The sequence below is a fragment of the Nerophis lumbriciformis genome, linkage group LG19 (genome assembly GCF_033978685.3).
Source record: "Nerophis lumbriciformis linkage group LG19, RoL_Nlum_v2.1, whole genome shotgun sequence".
NCBI classification, from domain to species: domain Eukaryota; kingdom Metazoa; phylum Chordata; class Actinopteri; order Syngnathiformes; family Syngnathidae; genus Nerophis; species Nerophis lumbriciformis.
In genome coordinates, this window is record NC_084566.2 from 20,356,197 (window position 1) to 20,377,750 (window position 21,554).

General features: G+C 40.0%; 1 protein-coding gene across 3 annotated transcripts in view; it reads left to right on the top strand.

Moving 5' to 3' along the window:
* Positions 1 to 216: 216 nt before the first annotated feature.
* Positions 217 to 21,554, top strand: part of rb1cc1 (RB1-inducible coiled-coil 1) — a 29,513-nt gene continuing 8,175 nt past the window's right edge. For 2 of the 3 annotated variants that reach the window (XM_061979358.2, XM_061979356.2), the window contains exons 1-13: positions 541 to 845; positions 5,752 to 5,872; positions 5,980 to 6,106; positions 10,014 to 10,184; positions 10,388 to 10,590; positions 10,672 to 11,062; positions 11,136 to 11,306; positions 12,821 to 13,005; positions 13,086 to 13,272; positions 18,628 to 18,709; positions 18,802 to 18,866; positions 18,935 to 19,038; positions 19,192 to 19,318. In XM_061979358.2, coding sequence (XP_061835342.1) covers positions 5,802 to 5,872; positions 5,980 to 6,106; positions 10,014 to 10,184; positions 10,388 to 10,590; positions 10,672 to 11,062; positions 11,136 to 11,306; positions 12,821 to 13,005; positions 13,086 to 13,272; positions 18,628 to 18,709; positions 18,802 to 18,866; positions 18,935 to 19,038; positions 19,192 to 19,318 — 1,884 coding nt within the window. In that variant the 5' untranslated portion in view covers positions 541 to 845; positions 5,752 to 5,801. Of the gene's footprint in view, positions 311 to 540; positions 846 to 5,751; positions 5,873 to 5,979; positions 6,107 to 10,013; positions 10,185 to 10,387; positions 10,591 to 10,671; positions 11,063 to 11,135; positions 11,307 to 12,820; positions 13,006 to 13,085; positions 13,273 to 18,627; positions 18,710 to 18,801; positions 18,867 to 18,934; positions 19,039 to 19,191; positions 19,319 to 21,554 lie in introns of those variants that run through there. The other variant, XM_061979357.2, reaches the window with a different exon arrangement.

A 21,554-nucleotide genomic window follows, 5' to 3' on the forward strand; every position in this document is an offset into this window, starting at 1 on the left:
TAACAGCATAGAAAAAAAGACAAAAGTATGTCAAGTTTCTCATATAAGAATAGTTTCCTGCAGCACAGTGCATGCATTCATGCTCACTGCAGACCACTTTGACCACACCCCTTCTCATGTTGCAGCAAAACACTCGACGACGATATTTTCCCACCATGCACCTGGATACAGTCTATGACGTATGCAATTCTCCGATGAGGCTTTCTGTACTTTTGTCAAGATCGAACTTTTTGAACGTTATGTTTTCTGCTCCCCTCGTTAACAATTCGTAATGTCTCGTGTCATTTATATTGGCGGGCATTTAAAAAGGGTAAGTTAATATGACATAACAAATAGGGCTAATTTGTATAGTGTAGACTTTTTTTTAGTGCTTTTATATTTACTAACGCTATTATCAAATTTTGTTTTTAGTTGAACGGGATTGAATGCTGAATGTGCACATGTAAATGTACTATAATACAACTAATAATATAATATATAATATATAAGAAGCGTGTCTTCAATTGGCTGATCGTTTACGTATCACCCACAGGAGATGACAACAACAAAACAGACCGAAAGGGTGTTAGCGTAGTTAGCCCCTCGCTATAAACAAGAGCCGATCCGGCCCCTTTTGATACATCTCCCGGGGGTGGATGTGAGGATATTAAACCTATTTTACGAGTAGCAATGTCGTTAATATGCATCATCCTGGCTGTCATTAATCCAGGGCTAGCCGAGTCGAGCTAGTGATGCTAAGTTAGCTCTATGTATGCCAAACCAATACAGCTTAGCTAGCTTGGGAGCTAGCACACTCGCCTTAGGTAAGGCGGAGAGCCAGAACAGGGAGATGCGGGTAAAGAGAGGTAAGTGCGTCGATAATATGCCATTATTTTCACACGTCAAATCACGTACAAACTAACACAAGCTCAGACTGCTGGTGTCAGACAACCTGGATACATTCCAAAATAATCGACGAAAGCGTTCCAGGGCTAGCATGACTGCTGTGTGGGCTAATGGGTACTTAGCGCAGTTAGCGGTGTATCATTACAGTCTGGTTAGCTTGCGAGCAGATTTCAGTTTACCCTTTTTGTGTCACCATTTACCCAACTTTTAACAACATGTATTACTTGTGTTAAGGCGTTGGAATGGAGACCTGCCGTTTGCTTGCAAGCCAGCTGCACTCCTTCTGGCAGTTGAATTAAGTAGTTGGCAGTTAACTAAGTCAATACATTTGTTTCCACACTGTATGTTGTCTGTACTTTTCCAAATCGGCCAAGTTTCAGTTCAGTTTCAGTTTATTTCGAACATGCATATACGATACTAGGGCTGCAACTAACGATTAATTTGATGACCGATTAATCTGTCGATTATTACTTCGATTAATCGATTAATAATCGGATAAAAGAGACAAACTACATTTCTATCCTTTCCAGTATTTTATTGGAAAAAAAACAGCATACTGGCACCATACTTATGTTTGATTATTGTTTCTCAGCTGTTGTAAATGTTGCAGTTTATAAATAAAGGTGTATAAAAATAAAAAAAATGCCTCTGCGCATTGCATGGATCCAACGAAACGATGACTAAATTAATCGCTAACTATTATTTTAATCGATTAGTTGTTGCAGCCCTATACGATACAATGCAATACAATACAACTTTATCATAACATGGTCACTACTGCCTAGTTTCTCTTGTTATATTCTTATTTTATTGTTATATTTTTATTCTCATTGTTGCGTTTTATTTTTATTCTATTGTAATATTTTTCTATTTTGTTTCCATTTATACCCCCATTATTTACTTTTTACTTTTTAAATTCGATCTCAATTTTGTACACTGCTACTGGAATTTTAATTTTCCTGAGGGAACTCTCCTGAAGGAATCAATAAAGTACTATCCATCTATCCGTATTTCCTTGAATTGCCGCCGGGGCGGTAATTAATTTAAAACCTCTTCTCACTCCGGCGCTTACCAAAGGCATGTGGTATATGTAAGCATGCGCTAATTATTTTAAAACCTCTTCTCACTCCGGCACTTACTAAAGGCATGCGGTAAATTTAGGCCTGCGCTTATAAATTTGAGTGTGATGTAAGGATACCATCATGAAAAGCACATTTAATAAAAAAAACGTTATTATGGTCTTACCTTTACTTATAAATGAAGTCCATGCGCAGCTCCTTCTGAACAAAAGCATCGATAACTTGTTTATAGAAGTCTTCCTTATCTTTCTTCAGTTTTAAAAGTCTCTCTGTCTCGATGGAGATATTCCTTTAATTATTACCTCCTGCTTCGATTGAAAGTCCAGTTTAGAAAACTGTTTTATTTTAGATATGTAATCCTCCATGTTAAAAGTGCAAGCGAGAGAAAAAAATAAACGATCGCTGCTCGCTGTTGCTGCTTGTTGTCACTTCTTCTGCAGCCGAGTAGTCGCAAGAAGGATCACTAGCGCCCTCTACCACCAGGAGGCAGGAATAATTTAATGACTCATATTTGACACACGCAGCTACAGTATATTAATAAAACATAGCAGCTTACTGTTCTTTTTAGCATATTCAATAGCTTGGACTTTAAATCCTACTGAATAGCTCTTAATCTTCTTCCTTTTATGCGATTTCAAATTATTGAAATCAGCCTCCTCCATTTTGAAAATGATGACAGGTGAAGTGTCACTCCTGACGTGACGAGTTTGACCCGGCGGAAATTGTAGGCATATGCTAATTATTTTGCGAAACGAGTTTGACCCGGCGGAAATTCTAGACATGCGCTAATAAAAATAATATTTTGCGAAACGAGTTTGACCCGGCGTTAATCCTGAGCCGGCGGTAATGCTAAGCATGCGCTGATTATTTTGCGAAACGAGTTTGACCCGGCGGTAATTCTAGGCAGGCGCATACTATATACCCGGCGGCAATTCAAAGAAATACGGTATCTATCTATGTAATGCATCACACACTTCTAGTCGTTTCATTACAGCACGCCCGAAAAGGAGTAGGAAGAATTAGAGTTTATTTAATCCTACCCCTTTTCATACCATAGCAATTGTATCCCATTTCCTTGTTCTCTGTAACAGAACAGTGAACATATTTATACTAAATTAATAATATACAATAGTAAGCATACAAATATTAAATACATAAATAATATTTGTCTCAATTAAAAAAAGGGTTCAAGATGTTCATCATAATTCTTGTTTTGTGTACTTTGTAATTAAGTAAGTAAGCCTCCGGTCTTCAGGCCAGGGTCTTCTAAAGATCCCCAAAACTCGTTTTAAAACCCGTGGAGACCTGGCATTCAAGGCTGTAGCTTCCAGACTCTGGAACAATTTGCACCAGTCCCTCTGTGATCTTGACTGTGTTGAAACTTTTAAGAAACATTTGAAAACTTCCCTTTTTAGTAAAGCTTTTAGTTAATGCACCTTTTAACTATAATTTTTAATCCACTTTGTATCCTTTTTTGCGATGTTGCCCCTGTTGTTTTAATTGAATTGTTGTTTTACTTCACCTATGTTTTGTACAATGCTTTGTGAAGAGCGCTTTATAAATAATAATTTACTTACTTACTTACTTTGTGAACACTTGTACCGTATTTTCCGCACTATAAGGCGCACCGGATTATTAGCCGCACCTTCAATGAATGGCATATTTCATAACTTTGTCCACCAATAAGCCGCCCCGGACTATAAGCCGCGCCTACGCTGCGCTAAAGGGAATGTCAAAAAAACAGTCAGATAGGTCAGTCAAACTTTAATAATATATTAAAAACCAGCGTTCTAACAACTCTGTTCACTCCCAAAATGTACGCAAATGTGCAATCACAAACATAGTAAAATTCAAAATAGTGCAGAGCAATAGCAACATAATGTTGCTCGAACGTTAATGTCACAACACACAAAATAAACATAGCGCTCACTTTCTGAAGTTATTCTTCATTCGTAAATCCTTCGTCTTCGGTGTCCGAAGTGAAAAGTTGGGCAAATTTACGATCCACTGGCAGATGTTGGCGTCGTCTGGCGCTGCCTCCTCGTCTTAGTAAAGGTGTGTTCGCCTTCTGTCCTCCATTGTTCCCACGCAGTTAGCAGTCTAGCTTCGAATGCCCTGTTGACACCAATATCTAGCGGCTGGAGGTCTTTTGTCAATCCACCCGGAATGACGGCGAGTATTGAATTGCGTAAGCGTGTCTCTCAATGTGCTGTTATGAGCTAGCAAATATAACAACTACACTACCCAGCATGCAACGATAGTTACGAGCATGCGCGGTAGCCCTGAGAAGCGTTGTATGCTGGGAGTTAGAATGTGGTTATGAGCACGCTGTAAGTAAACGTTGAGAACTCAGTTAACACGCCTCGTCTGCATTATTTATAATTAGACAGACAACACACTTAATAGGAGCCATTTTGGGGTCTTTACATAAACACACAAATGGAAATGAAACGTCACATATCCCAGCATGCACCGCGCGCTTCTTCGTCCTCCACTGTTCCCACGCAGTTAGCAGTCTAGCTTCGAATGCCCTGTTGACACCAATATCTAGCGGCTGGAGGTCTTTTGTCAATCCACCCGGAATGACGGCGAGTATTGAATTAAGCGCGTAAGCGTGTCTCTCAATGTGCTGTTATGAGCTAGCAAATATAACAACTACACTACCCAGCATGCAACGATAGTTACGAGCATGCGCGGTAGCCCTGAGAAGCGTTGTTGTATGCTGGGAGTTAGAATGTGGTTATGAGCACGCTGTAAGTAAACGTTGAGAACTCAGTTAACACGCCTCGTCTGCATTATTTATAATTAGACAGACAACACACTTAATAGGAGCCATTTTGGGGTCTTTACATAAACACACAAATGGAAATGAAACGTCACATATCCCAGCATGCACCGCGCGCTTCTTCTACGGGGAAAAAAGATGGCGGCTGTTTACCGTAGTTGCGAGACCTAAACTTTATGAAAATGAATCTTAATATTTATCCATATATAAAGCGCACCGGGTTATAAGGCGCACTGTCAGCTTTTGAGAAAATTTGTGGTTTTTAGGTGCGCCTTATAGTGCGGAAAATACGGTAGTTTGAACCGTCTCTTAAACCGAATCATATTGGTGCATTGTTTGATTTCTTTGGTTTATCCGTTACATAATTTAATTCCACATACTGTTATACTAAAGGTTTTAAGTGTGGTACGAGCATACAAATGTTTTAAATTAGATTTTCCTTTAAGGTTATATTTCTCCTCTTTTGTTGAGAAGAATTGTTATACATTCTTGGGTTGCAGGTTATAGTTTGCTTTGTACATAATTTTAGCTGTTTACAAATGCACCAAATCCTTGAATTTCAATAATTGTGATTTAATAAATAAAGGGTTTGTATGTTCTACATATCCAACATTATGTATTGATCTAATTGATCTTTTTTGCAAAACAGTTAGTGAATGGAGCGCACATTTGAAGTTGTTTCCCCATATTTCTACACAATAGCTCAGATATGGTAACACTAGCGAGCAGTAGAGAATATGAAGTGTTTTTTGGTCTAGAACATGATTTGCTTTATTCATTATCGATGTGTTTCTTGCTACTTTGTGTTGTATATTTTTTACATGAGATTTTCAATTCATTTTATCATCTATTTTTACTCCCAAAAATGTGTTTTCTTTTACCCTTTCAATATTTACTCCCGTCTATCTGTATGTGACTGTATGTGAGGATCAAAGGTCCAAACTGTAGAATGTTGTGGTTTGGCAGTTGTGTTTCATGTTGGTGCGTGTTTGCTTTTTGCAGAGTGGCCTTGAAAGACTAAATGAGCAAGACGGTCGGAGGACAGTGGCAACATGAAGTTGTATGTGTTCCAGGTTAACAATGGCAGCACGCTGACATTCGACACTGATCTTGCTGTCCAAACGTAAGAGAGAGCCCACTTTGCAACCAACCAGTGCAACCCTTTGGTCCTCTCTGTCTATTTAGACATATTGCATAATGTAACATATAACATGTCTCCTTTTGTTTTAGTGTCGTGGAGCTGAAACATGCCATCCAAGCAAAGTATAAGATTGCCATTCAACATCAAGTCCTTGTTGTCAATGGAGGGGAATGTATGGCTGCGGAGAGGCGGGTCTGCAGCTACAGTGCTGGCACTGTAAGTACTTTTGTTTTAATGTTGGCTATCTGAAAAACATGTTGTCATATGTTACACCTCTAAGGTAGCGGGGGGTGTATATTGTAGCGTCCCGGAAGAGTTAGTGCTGCAAGGGGTTCTGGGTATTTGTTCTGTTGTGTTTATGTTGTGTTACGGTGCAGATGTTCTCCCGAAATGTGTTTGTCATTCTTGTTTGGTGTGGGTTCACAGTGTGGCGCATATTTAGAACAGTGCTAAAGTTGTTTATATGGCCACCCTCAGTGTGACCTGTATGGCTGTTGACCAAGTATGACTTGCATTTACTTGTGTGTGTGAAAATCTGTAGATATTATGTGATTGGGCTGGCCCACAAAGGCAGTGACTTTAAAGTTTATTGGCGCTCTGTATTTCTCCCTACGTCCGTGTACCACTCTGTACAGCGGCGTTTTAAAAAGTCATAAATTTTACTTTTTGAAACCGATACCGATAATTTCCGATATTACAATTTAAAGCATTTATCACCCGATAATATCGGCAGTCCAATATTATCGGACATCCGTAGTTGCGATGCCAAAAAATATTGACATAATCATAGTAGTATCGACTAGATACGCTCCTGTACTTGGTATCATTACAGTGGATGTTAGGTGTGGATCCACCAATGGCTTTTGTTTACGTTGTGACGCCGGTGAGCTACGGTGTGTAGTGAAGCATATTTAGCTATTCCTCGTCCTGCAGGGATGATACTTGTAAGAAACTTACTTTATTTGTCGCCATGGAGGTGAGGATTAGTGATTTAGAAGTAAAACACTGCCGACTGGGGCAGAACGTTAGCCGCTAGCTAGCTAGCCATGTCTTAAAGCACCTCTTCCGGTGGGCGTTTCAGTGGTAGCCACACCTTTATTCACCTTTATCGTTAGTTTTTAAGCCAAAATTCGTCCGGTCTCCCTTTTCTGTCTACACACATTGTCTGCCATTGTAAGTACTCTGTGATTGTGCGATGCCGAACATGCTCGTCTGCTTGTAAACCAGCAATGACACGACATGACGACGACGGGGGCGCGGTGGACCGGTACTTTTCAGAGGCGGTATAGTACCGAATATGATTCATTAGTATCGCGATACTATGCTAAACCGATATACCGTACAACTAAGGTTGAATTTAGGAACAGTTTTCCCATAAGAAGTTAAATAATTTTAATGTCGAAGCACAGTTATCTTAAATACTTGACAGTTCGAAACAGTTTTCCAGACAGTAGTGAATTTAAAGTACATAGGTCCAGTTTTTAAATCTTAATCATAGCATCAAATAAGTATAGAAAATAATGGACATGCACAGGTATCCATATCGCCTATTGAAATTCTGGTATCCTGACAACTAATGTTCTCTCTAAGCTGCACGTCTGTGCAATTGCGCACTGCTCGCGAGTCCTCCACGCACGGCAAACCTATACAGTACAAAATCCAACCTAAACAATTAATTTTTCAATGCAACTTTGTGAGTGAAATATTGCAGCAGTCACAACAGATAAAACACTTATGAACACTTTTTGGTTTTTAAGGAGGACAAGCTTCACATCAACAATCACTTTATTGAGCAAAACTGGTCATTGTCTGCCATGACTACATTAAAACTTCAGAAACAAAACTACTATCCTTCAAAGCTGTTCACTTTCTGTCATAATCATGCCAAAAAAAAATCTGTCATATCAAAAGTAGCTGCTCTCTCTCTTTCACTTGGCAAACACACACATATAGTGGTGCGTTCAAGGCCACACAAAAAGTTGGACAAATCCAATACCACACGTAAACTGTAACTGCAAGGCTGTTACAGTATAAAAAGACTAGCACTCAGCCGTATAATGTCACTAATGGTGCGTTATGCATGTCACTGTTTTGCAGGTTAGCTTATATTAACAGTGCAGCAGAGTTTCAAGCGGTAAATGATGATCAATCTTATGGTGAAAAATTCACACTGCTCTATCTGATTAGTGGTTATTCTAGTGTCATTCATCAAGAATGTTAATTTATGTTTTAATTTTTGCTCTTAATAAATTTCACAAATGCTAGTAAATAGTGTGTAATGATGCTTGTGCTACAGAACACATTTCATTGTTCAACATGTAAATGTTTAAGTTTGAAGGTGAACAAAATTTGATCTCTGAATGTATACGTCTCAAACACTTCATAAGCAGGACCCCCATCCAGATATACAAAATATACAGATACCGGTAATGAAAAAGAAGATTTTCATTGTTTTTATTGAAAGTGTGCCACATCTCTTTATATTAGAAATTATTCTGATGGAAATTACTGCTGTAATTTGATTCTTTTAATAAGACATTTAAAGGTGCTGTTTGCAATTTGCTCTCAGTTGATATTTTCAAAGCAAAGAAATATAACAAAAACACCACCTGCTTGTGTATGTTATCATTAGTGGTTTAACAGAACATATTTGTTTGAAAAATGTCTATATTTTTCACAATTACTAAGTTTATATAACCCTGTCTCGTCGACACGTACGTACAGGGAGAATATGCACAAATAAAAAATCAGTCCAAGAGAAGCAACAAACAATGATAGAATATACATTGAATGATAGCTAACACTAACTAGCCAAATCATTATCATTAACTAATAACACCCAAAGCTAATGCGAGTGCACGTGTTACGTATGTACGTGGTTACATCATTACATCTCATAAGCCATAAGAGGGCGGGATATAATGGTCAAAATACATTGGAAAGTTAGAGCCCTCTAGGCATCTGTGTAAATATTGTGAACAGCCCCTTTAAGTTGTTATGAAGTGTGCTTTAGGACAGGTGTGGCCAAAGTGTGTATTTCTGATGTTGCTCACATGTGGTCCATGGAATGCTCAGAGAGTTTGTGCGTTTGCTCAGACACACGAAAAATTAGGGGGAACATTGGTGACAACTCTATATCTTATTATTATACTAGTAAGTCCCGGAGATACAATAGGTATTGAAGTGTGTTGGACAAAATCTAGCCTTGATGCTGGAATTTAGACCGTTTAAAGGGCTTTCAGTAAGCCCTACTGGTAACTGTGTTTGGTGTCTATCTTTAATGTTACTGAGCTGGGTTTATCCATGCGTGTGTGTCTCCACGAAACGCTGTTGTGCCCTTTTTACATATAAAGTATCACTCTGTAGGTACTTGTCCAAAGTATTATATGCCATGTATCATATAAAACAATGTATGATTAAGGAGTGAGACAGGAAGACACAAACGTTAGCAACTCTAGCATAGCTTTTGTGCTACAGTGCTAACATAATGCATCATGTTAGGTTAGCTGTGCTACTAGAGAATAAGTTAATATGTCGAACTTACAGCTTAATTACTTTTCTGACTGACAGATAATTAGCAGGGCTACAGGCTTTTTTTTTTTAAAACATTGCTGTCCTCCGTGATGTGGTGGCTGTATACACTGGGTGGGCTCATCTTGCTAAGATTTAAATCAGAGGTGTTATCGTGTCCACGAGGAAGGAGATTTTTTATCTTTCATGACATGAAAACCAGCAACTTAAATTGCGACCGTTTTAGCACCTCTTTTCTCAAAATAGGAGCAAACAACTTAGCTGTTAAGATAATTTTTTCCACGTTTAGTGCTCATAAACAGGCTCCAATAAGGGGCCTGTAAGTCACGTTTTAACATTCACTGTCGTTCCAGTGCAAACCTAAGTCAACCGCATAAATGTATTGCATACACACCATTGACTTTAATAGTTGCTGATTGGGTCAGGGAGACAAAGCTCTTCACTTTGCAAGTAATCACAACTGACTTGGGGGTGTTACAAGCCATATCGATATTGACTGATTGCTGGTTCATTGTACTGAGCAGCCAGGACAGAGAATAGACTTTTAAATAGAGATTTCATTTTTATAATGATTATTCATGTGTCTCTCTAGGAAACAAACCCCATATTCCTGTTCAACAAAGAGATGATCTTGTCTGACCGGGATCCCACCATCCCCAAAACCACCTTCTCCATTGAGAGTGAGATTCAGGTGAAGGTGGAAGAGTCGCTTCTGATGCCAGCTGTCTTTCACACCGTTGCCTCTCGAACACAACTTGCTCTGGTAATTTATGATAGTTGGACTTATTAGAGAGTGCAATTGTTCAACAAATAAAGGTTTTGGGTAAATTAACATCATAAACCTATGTTGTCCTGGAGGATACATTGTGGTAGCTTTGAATCAACCGTAACAACTTTGAATATAAGCTGCATCGTTCAACTGTTGTCCAAATAACCAATGTTGTTGTGTCCATTTCATGTGTGCAGGAAATGTTTGAAGTTGCCAACAAACTTAGCTCGTTCTGTGAACGTTTGGTTCATGATGAACACCTCCAGCACCAAGGCTGGGCCGCCATCATGGCAAACCTGGACGACTGCTCCATGTCCTATCAGAAGCTTCTTATGAAATTTGACTCTGCGTACGCCTCGTATCAGCACGACTTGGAAGAAATTAAGTTCAAACTGACTAGGTAAGTGTTGACGTAGTCATGTACGGAGGATACCAAAGTGTTTTATGTTAAGATAGTGGTTATGTGTGTGACTTATTGTAGGCTGGGTACAGCAGTTTCTGTGATGGCCAGGATACCCCTGCTGGAATGCTTGACAAGACAAAGTCACAGAGAGAACTTAAAGAAGTCCGCCTCCACTCCAGATAAAGATTCGATTGAGACCGAAGAAGAAAAATCTACAGACTCCGTGCTGTGTGCCACAGATGCTCAGGGGGCTCGCAAGGTACCAGGTTGCACCGCGTCGGAGAAGCACGGAGGGGCTGGTAACCAGGACAGAAATCCATTGTTGGACAGCTGTGGGCTGAGAGCTGCCCTTCTGGACGAATGTACTGCAGCCCACTTCAATGTCACACTTTTAGACTGGATCAATGTGCAGGATCGTCCCAACGACGTGGAGTCTGTTGTCAGGAAATGCTTCGATTCCATCAATAGGGTGAGAGTATTTCTTTATTCCTCTAAGTCGTTGTTGGTGGATAAAACTCGTGCAATAAATGTTTTCCCCATAGCTTGATCCGCGGATCATTCAACCTTTCCTGGGAGACAGTCGTGACACAATTGCCAAACTGGATAATCAAAACATGAAAGCCATCAAAGGGCTGGAGGACAGGCTGTATGCGCTCGACCAGATGATTGCCAGCTGTAAGAAGCTGGTCAACGAACAAAAAGAACTTGCTCAGGTATGCAGAGTTGGTGATAACTACTGTGGTGAGCACTATCAGGTTAGAGCCCACCAGGCCAGTTTATTTCCAGCTCTCGAAAAATCAAATCCAAATACCGTATTTTCCGCACTATTAGCCGCACCTAAAAACCACAAATTTACTCAAAAGCTGACAGTGCGGCTTATAACCCGGTGCGCTTTATATATGGATTAATATTAAGATTCATTTTCATAAAGTTTAGGTCTCGCAACTACGGTAAACAGCCGCCATCTTTTTTCCCCGTAGAAGAGGAAGTGCTTCTTCTTCTACGGTAAGCAACCGCCAAGGTAAGCACCCGCCCCCATAGAAGAAGAAGCGCGCGGGTATTACGTTTCATTTCCTTTGTGTGTTTACATCTGTAAAGACCACAAAATGGCTCCTACTAAGCGACACACTGTGGTTCTAGCTTGCCATGCTAATGGCCAGAAACTTCCACCCATGGTGATATTCAAAAGGAAGACCTTGCCAAAAGAGAACTTTCCAGCCGGCGTCATCATAAAAGCTAACTCGAAGGGATGGATGGATGAAGAAAAGATGAGCGAGTGGTTAAGGGAAGTTTACGCGAAGAGGCCGGGTGGCTTTTTTCACGCAGCTACGTCCATGTTGATATACGACTCCATGCGCGCCCACATCACAGATAGTGTCAAAAAACAAGTGAAGCACACAAATACAACACTCGCCGTCATTCCGGGTGGATTAACCAAAGAACTCCAACCGCTCGATATTGGTGTCAACAAGGCATTTAAAGCATGACTGCGAACGGCGTGGGAACAATGGATGACCGAAGGCGAACACACATTCACTAAGACAGGGAGACAGCGCCGGACGACATACGCCAACATCTGCCAGTGGATCGTAAATGCCTGGGCGGATATTTCGGTCTCAACTGTGGTCCGAGCTTTCCGGAAGGCAGGATTCACGGAACTACTGGAAAAACAACAGCGACACTGACTCTGATGACTTCGACGAGACGGAGCCGGCCATTTTGGATCCCGTATTCGCCCAACTTTTTAATTCGGACACCGTAGGAGAAGAATTCGAGGGATTTATGAATGAAGAATAACTTCAGAAAGTGAGTGTTATGTTTATTTTGTGTGTTGTGACATTAACGTTCGAGCAACATTAAGTTATTGCTATTGCTCTGCACTATTTTGAATTTTACTATGTTTGTGATTGCACATTTGCACATTACCGTACATTTTGGGAGTGAACAGAGTTGTTAGAACGCTGGTTTTTAATATATTATTAAAGTTTAACTGACCTATCTGACTGTTTTTTTGACATTCCCTGTAGCGCAGTTAGATGCGGCTTATAACACGGGGCGGCTTATAGGTGGACAAAGTTTTGAAATATGCCGTTCATTGAAGGCGCGGCTTATAACACGGGGCGGCTTATGGTGCGGAAAATACGGTACAATGAAACTTTAACAATTCAATAGATGGATGAACCTCAATCCAGTTGTCCCCACTGATGTTTATATGTGTTTCTGACAGGGATTTTTAGCAAATCAGAAGCGTGCTGAAAACCTGAAGGATACATCTGTTCTGCCCGACTTGTGTCTGAGTCACACCAACCAGCTGATGATCATGCTTAACAACCACCGCAAGCTGCTGGACATCAAAAAGAAGTGCACCACCGCCAAACAAGAACTAGCAAACAACCTCCAAGTCCGACTCAAGTAACCCAAACCCGGGCTCTGATCGACTGCTTTGTAGTATTAAATTTTTTTAATGACTGTTGCCTTGATCTTCTTCTTAGATGGTGCTGCTACGTGATGCTTCACGCAGACCAGGATGGCGAGAAGCTCCAGGCTCTGTTTCGGCTCCTCACGGAACTCATGGAAAGGGTGCGGGTGGTGGAAGCCCTCAGCACTGTGCCCCAGATGTACTGCTTGGCGGTGGTGGAAGTTGTTAGAAGGAAGATGTTCATGCGACACTACAGAGAGGTCAGTATGTAACAGAATCTCTGGGAAGACTCGTATGTATGACTGTAGTGGTTGTTTGCAGTTATGTGCTGCTGCATTGTATCATACTAAGGGTGTTTATAATACTTGTGTTGCTAGAATGAAACAATTATGGACGTCCCAATCCAACTTTTTCACTCCCGATACGATACAGATATTGAGCCGATACGATATGAGGATAGATCATACATACTTTTATTTTGTAGTGTGGAATGTTAGAAAAGGCTTGATCAAGTTAAAATAATTAAGAGATAAATGGTAGCTATGGAAAACATTAACCTTTGAATTGTCAACTGTCAGAAATGCTGTTTTTAAGTTAAAGTGGAGTGGTAATTGTCATATTTATGCTGGTTAGCGCCTTGCATGGCAGCTCCCTCCATCAGTGTGTGAATGTGTGTGTGAATGGGTAAATGTGGAAGTAGTGTCAAAGCGCTTTGAGTACCTTGAAGGTAGAAAAGCGCTATACAAGTACAACCCATTTATCATTTATCATTTATTTACAAATGGTGTGTTTTAGACTGCAATATCGTTCCATTAAGGACACGTGTGTGCTACATTGTGTGCTTAGCTGTTGTGTAGCTGCTAGCTCCTGATAGCCTTTAGCAGCTGTATTCAGCTGGCGGCCCGCGGGCCACATCCAGCCCGCCAAAGCTTTTAATTTGGCCCGCTGAACATCGCCCAAATAAGCTTTACGAAACCATTCAAATGAGGATTGCTCATGTATGAAGTACTCCCGCCACCCCACAGGGGGAAACAGCGTATGTATGTATGTCACAATGAAGCAGCAGTGGGGTGAGTTGAATAAGCCTACTCATTCAACCCTGAAAAAAACCCCAAATAAATAGCAAAAATTTGATTTTTAACAACGACGAGACAATAAAGTATGAATGTTCTGCCCAAAGCAAAACCTTGAGTCATTGTTTACTGGCGGACCTTTTAAGTGACGGACACACTAGTGCAGACAAGCAGCAAGAATTGTAGGAATCCTAGTGCGTATGCTTCGTCACAAAACTTGGTCAAACATTTGTAAGTAGATATTGTGCAAAAATATATTTAGTTTGTTGTGTATTAAAATTGCTGACTTTGTCATGTCTTTTGTATTCGTGGTCGTGTTGGTATTTGTCTGAGAGTAACTATGCCAAACCTCATTTAATACATGTAGCGCTAAATTTGACCAGTAGAGGGCGACAAAGCTACACCTTAGGTTTAACTGTGATAAGCCACATACAATGTGTGCATTGTTTGATGTGTGAAGGTTGTAAACATTTGTAGTTTATTGTGTGACTATATTAACACAAAACCTTCTATTTTATTATGTAAAATACACAATGGATGCTATACAGGTGTTATGTTTATTTTATGTTTATATTTTCAGTATTACAAACTTAAATGAAGGAAGAAGTGTGGAGAAATAAAATTGAAGAAGGAAAACAACGCAACAGAAAGAACATTAATCCTAACTTCTAGAGCTTCTGTTTCTTTATATTGTTAACTAGCTGCACCCACTGGAAACAAGTGCAGAGGACAGAATAATGAATTTATTGACAGTGCAGTGTGAAAGCCAATGTTTTTACTTTGCAATTAAGTAAACACAGTCTCAAAGGAATATAACCTGCGGAGGCACTTTCTGACGAAACATCCCCATTTCAATGTCCAGCCCCTGAGCCCTTAGGCTCTTGAAACTGTGGCCCTTTTCAATATGTAGTTGAATAGCCCTGGCCTATAGCCTACAAGGTATACCTTTTGGTAAATTATTTTACTAAAATACAAGAAAATAACAACATTGTGTGCCTGTTGGAGGACATTAAGATGTTATTTGGCGGTCGAGCATTGTACAGGTAAATGTGCTGCAGGATTGCTTGTATCGGAGCACTTATATCGGAGACTTTACATGCAAGATGATATAATCCGATACATTAGTACTTCAAATTACGAGCTTCGTTGGTTCTATGACCGAGCTCTTAAAACACTTGTATCTCACCCTCTTAAATTATTTGAAATCAATTGAATGTGTGTTTTGCCCCCCAAAACACTAACATTTTTTACATGTAACATGTCTTTTAAAAAGAAAAGCTAACTTTTGAATAACCAATATTTCATGAAAAACAACACAAAAGAATGTCCTACTAACAACTACAGTAGTTTTATACAGTAGTGAAATGCCAATGTACAGCATTTAGGATTCATTTATTGTCATGACACATGCATAAAATAGTTTAGAGTAACAAGACGTGGTTTTAGCTCCAAATCCAAAAGTGCAATACCGTATTTTCCGCACTATAAGGCGCACCGGATTATTAGCCGCACCTTCTATGAATTACATATTTCATAATTTTGTCCACCAATAAGCCGCCCCGGACTATAAGCCGCGCCTACGCTGCGCTAAAGTGAATGTCAAAAAAACGCTGCGCTAAAGTGAATGTCAAAAAAACAGTCAGATAGTTCAGTCAAACTTTAATAATATATTGAAAACCAGCGTTCTAACAACTCTGTCCCAAAATGTACGCAAATGTGCAATCACAAACATAGTAAAATTCAAAATGGTGTAGAGCAATAGTAACATAATGTTGCTCGAACGTTAATGTCACAACACACAAAATAAACATAGCGCTCACCTTCTGAAGTTATTCTTCATTCGTAAATCCTTCGAATTCTTCGTCTTCGGTGTCCGAATTGAAAAGTTGCGCAAGCGTGGTATCCAAAATGGCCGGTTCCGTCTCGTCGAAGTCATCGGGAGTCAGTGTCGCTGTTGTTCTGTGAATCCTGCCTTCCGGAAAGCTCGGACCACAGTTGTGACCGAAATATCTGCCCAGGCATTTACGATCCACTGGCAAATGTTGGCGTATGTCGTCCGGCGCTGTCTGCCCGTCTTAGTGAAGGTGTGTTCGCCTTCGGAGCTGTGTGAAAAAAGCCACCCGGCCTCTTCGCGTAAACTTCCCTTAACCACTCGCTCATCTTTTCTTCATCCATCCATCCCTTCGAGTTAGCTTTTATGATGACGCCGGCTGGAAAGGTCTCTTTTGGCAAGGTCTTCCTTTTGAATATCACCATGGGTGGAAGTTAGCATGGCAGGCTAGAACCACAGTGAAGGATGACTTCTCATTCCCTGTGGTGCGAATATTCACCGTACGTGCTCCCGTTCCACAGTGCGGTGCACAGGAATATCAGTTGCTGTGAAATACGGTAGTAATCCGTGTGCGGATGGAGAGATTGCGTCTTTTTATGAACCGGATCGCTTAGTAGGAGCCATTTTGTGGTCTTTACAGATGTAAACAGGAAATGAAACGTACGGTGATATCCGCGCGTTTTTTCTTCTTCTTCCGGGGGCGGGTGGTAGCTTACAGTAGAAGAAGAAGCGCTTCCTGTTCTATGGGGGCGGGTGCTTTCCTTGGCGGTTGCTTGCGTAGAAGAAGAAGCGCTTCCTGTTCTACCGGGAAAAAAGATGGCGGCTGTTTACCGAAGTTGCGAGATCGAAACTTTATGAAAATGAATCGTAATAAAGCGCACCGGGTTATAAGGCGCACTGTCAGCTTTTGAGAAAAATTGTGGTTTTTAGGTGCGCCTTATAGTGCGGAAAATACGGTAATTTGTACCCATTATTTGTATAATATGTAAAGAATAAATCATTTTACTCTTCAGAAATATACAAAATAGAATGGAGAGTGGAATTATACTCTATCGCCTTCTAGCTGCTTCCCCATCAAACACCATTAGCAGCTTTTACATATTTTCATGGATAAATGTCAACCATTTAGTAATTATTTTAATATCCTTGGCTGCTGTTAGACGCCTGCTGCTGTACTATGGTGCAGACCAGCAGTGATACGCTCGAATTGTCTTGCCAAGTTGGCAACATGCTCTGTAATAGTTTTTATGATTTCTTTCTTTAATTCAGGGAATATCATCCACTTTTTTTCTCTACACTGTCCTTCACACTCACTTTTTTCCTTACCAAGATTGGAAAAACTAATGCTAGCAAGTAAGACCAGTTGTTTTGTGCAGATTTTACGGGGTTCACTGTGGCACTATCTACGCCAACTAATGGCGGGGATGCTTGTAACTCATATTTTGGCTTGCAACTTCAAGGAGAACTGCACTTTTTTGGAAATGTTGCTTATTGGTCACAATCCTTATGCGCATTCTAATTTGTAATAATCTGCTTGTTCTGGTTGGCTAGCAATGCTGCTAATGGGAGCAATTCATTCTGCCTCTAAATCATTTTAAAAATGCATCCAAAAACCGCGGACATTGTTATTGTAAGATCGAACACCGAGGAACATAGTAACACATCACTTTGCTCACAGACACACTCAGTCTCACACTGCTACAGTATTAGCAAGAGGAAAGATAGCTTATGCATCAGCAGCTGAATACTTTTTTGACTTTGTAATGCTCAACATAATGCGATAGGACACCAATCTGTACCGACTGAAGCACATGAACAATCATATTACAATATTTGTAAAGTATCAAATTTATTTTGTTTGTACACTGCAAGCTCAACAGTGTATGTAGTTGTAGTAACAAGCATGATGTGCTGCATGTATCATAATCAATATTATGGTGACTTACTTGATGGACAGTTTTCCGTTTGGTCCAGCTGGTCGGGGAAGTTTTCAGTTGATTTTGAGTTGGTGGAAAAAAGTTTTTACTACTGCAGGGTTTGTAAGCGCAAACACTTTGTTTTTCATTGTGATGCAGTTTCTTTGAGCCGTGTCTTCCTCGCCAGATACAAGAATCATTTGCATCGATAATAACTAACATTGTGTGCCACCCAATGCAGCGGATGCACTCCATTTCCGCCGGCATAGCTTGGCTCCAAGCTCCTCATTTACACTGCCTAGGCATGCTGGTTCTAACTGTCTCTGCTGCAACGTTTTACTCTCCCTTTGTGCTCGCTCAGCTTTTGTAACCAGTAGTTCATCATTTGTATATTCAGGTTAAAAAAGAGAAGGTCGTCAATCCCTATTTGTCCAAAAAGAGTCGTCTATGTAATCTATTATGAAGTCTGCCATGATTAGAAAACACACGTGTTTGTTGCCGGAAGTAGGAACATGTGTTAGTTGATGGAAGTAAGAAGTGTGTTGCTATGAGCAATTAAATCAATGTGCCCAGGAAAGAGGTTCTGGAAATGCTTAAATTTACCAAAATACGGTAAATATTAAACATATTACATAACAATTAGCCAAGTGACAGCTCATATCTCAAAACACTCTTAATTTGGAGCACTCTTAAGTTGAGGAACCACTGAACTTTTTTTTCCGTTGATATCAAACCAATATTAGATAGGGGCATCCATAAAAAATAACTTGTTGTATAAATGTTTTTTTTTTTCAGTGGGCCTATGCACTGGTGAAAGATGGCAAACAGCTGTATGAGGCTGAGAAGTTCAAAAGGGAGACCTTTGGGAAACTCTTCAGTAAGTCTAAACAACGCTTGATGTCTTACCGTACTTGAGAACATGTTGATGTCATACATCAGTTTAGCTTGAACATCTTTTACCTTCTTCAGGAAAGTCCTTCCTCAGAAATCGCCTGTTTCGAGGGCTAGACGCGTGGCCTCCAACATCATTTTGTGTGAGTCTTCATCAGTCTTGTTTAACTACATTTTTAGGGAATATTAACTAGTTCCGATTTGTTCATAGACACGGAAACCTCGAAGATTTGACGATGAGCTTCCAGACATCTCCCTTGACGACTTGCAGTACTTGAAATCTTGTTGTCCTGTGGAGGTGCAGCCTTTCCTCATGTAAGTCACCTTGCTATCAGCTGACATTGCCAGTTGCCAATAATGTATAACATGTCGCAGTTGACAGTCCGGCTTTCTGTAACTAATATGCTGAATATGCTCTATGGAAGATTACCAACTTTCTCTGTGTATTTTTGTGGTAAAATCTGGTAGGGTCCCGACAATGTGTGACTTTGAGCCCTTGAATCGGCATGTGGAGAAGCTACATTTGCTGGTCCAAGCAGCACAGAGTTTGGATGAGATGTCTCAAACTATGACTGACCTGCTAAGTGAACAAAGGGTGAGTGCAAGTCAATCAAATTGTCATGAAAAGTTGTCCAGCCAGCAAATGTGTGTCTAAAATGTAGAAGCACCGGACCTTTAAAAATGCTTAAAAACTTGTACTGATACATTCCATATGAAATAATGCTGGGGTGGGCAATTAATTTTTACCGGTGGCCGCAAAAGCAACCCGAGCACTGCTGGAGGGCCACACCGACAATATTTCAATTAAATTTTGCTCAATATTATATTTGATATACCGTAAGATAAATAATGATAATAATAATAATAATAATAATTTCATTTAACCTAACTTAACTTTATACAAAAGCAGATTGCTTTTGACGGTTTTATTTTTAACACTGTCTTACACAACACTTCCTGATGTATAAATTCAATGCAAAAATGTCCATTTCTGCACAGGATTCATTTCTGTCACTTTATCCTGCATTATCCAACATTTTTCCCCGTCAGATTTGGACAACCATCTGTTGTTAAAAATAGTTTTTAATCATATTTATTTTATATTGTTTTTTTATATTGGTTTTATATGTAATTATTTTTTTGTTTTTATTCAGTCATTGGTGGAGCTAAGGATAATATTTGAATATTGTTTTTAATATTGTTGTGCACTTTGTTGTTTTTTGTTTTTTGTTGTTTAAATGTGCTATATAAATAAAGTGGATTGGATTGGATTGTCACACCTGCCAGCTTGTCCCATTTCAGTCCTAAAATGTCCAAACACGCATTTACCTATGTGAACAAGTCATTACCTGTGGTTGTCTCTTTAATTGACTGCATGGCTGCCAGCTCCTTCGTGATTTGAAAGTCTGCAGTTATCCCACGTAAGAAGATGAGCAACTGGGCGGTGTCACGTACATCGCAGCTCTCATCCAAAGCCAGCGAAAAACAGTCAAAGTCTCCGTACATATCAGCGCAACAGAGTCCAATAAGCACTCCTTAATAAACTCTCCGTCAGAAAACGCCTTACTTTTTCTGGCGATTTTGTGAGAAATGACAAAACTTGTCCTGACAGCTACATATCTGGGGGTGTGAAATTTGGCAAAAAGACCTTGTTGGGTTTGCAGTTTTACCAGCAACGCATCAGCCTCCCTTGCGCGCTCTTCATCAGACAGATTACGGTATTTTTCCTCGTGCTTCGTCGTGTAGTGGCAATTCAAATTATATTCTTTAAACACAGCAACCTATGTACCACAAATTAAGCACACGGCTTTACCTTTAATTTATGTAAAGAATTACTTGGCAGTCCATATCTTGTTGAAAACCGGCATTCGTCATCAACTTTTCTCTTTTTAGCGTCTCATCACTTGTCGCTGTGCACCTTCACTCACAGGTTACACCCGGACATACACCCATAAATAATACTTTTCAAAATAAAAGCAGCACAGTTGTATTGCACGCACGACATAGATGTTTTTAAACTTTATTTTGTAATTTGTGATTGCCGCTGTTCACATTCACTCACAATCACACACGCGCATACGTCCACACGGAAGTAATACAAATAACGCTTTTCAAAACAAAAGCAGCACCATTGTATTGCACACTCGACATAGATACTTTTTAAAATTAATTTTTTAATTTATGATTGGCCTCACGCGGGCCGGACAGGGACGCACAAAGGGCCGGATGTGGCCCACGGGCCGCAAAATGCCCAGGTCTGGCTTAATGGATTGTTGGAGCATTACGGTTACCGTAGTCAGCTGTGCTTCAACATACCAGTATTTTTGTTGAAGCATAGTTGACCCCAAAATTGCACCTATCAAAATACATATTATCTGGCGTTTTGTTTTGAACTATTATGCAAAACCAGCTTTTCTTACCTATTGGTTTGTGCTGTTGTGTATTTGGGATATGCATAAGTCCTGAAAATTTTAGCAAGTCCACCCACCATCGCATTCCGCGCCGCAGTCAATAAGCTCCTTCTTTTTCTCTGTCCTCTTGTTGTGGGGCATTCATCCTCTGCTATCGCCATTTCTAATACACTGTAGTGTAGAGTTCTAACTTATATCCGTCAGTAGACTTGCTATGAAGCACTAAAATCTACCAGTACAACAAAGATGATGGGGAGAAGATCCTGTTGAAGTGGAGCCACGTAAATAAGACACAAAACAGCGCATCAGAAAACGGCTTGACATCACATCACGGTCTGTAAAACATATTATATGAAAAATGCATAACCAAAGAACCACCATCACATGTCATGTAAACCCCAATGAAGTGTTATAAATGTA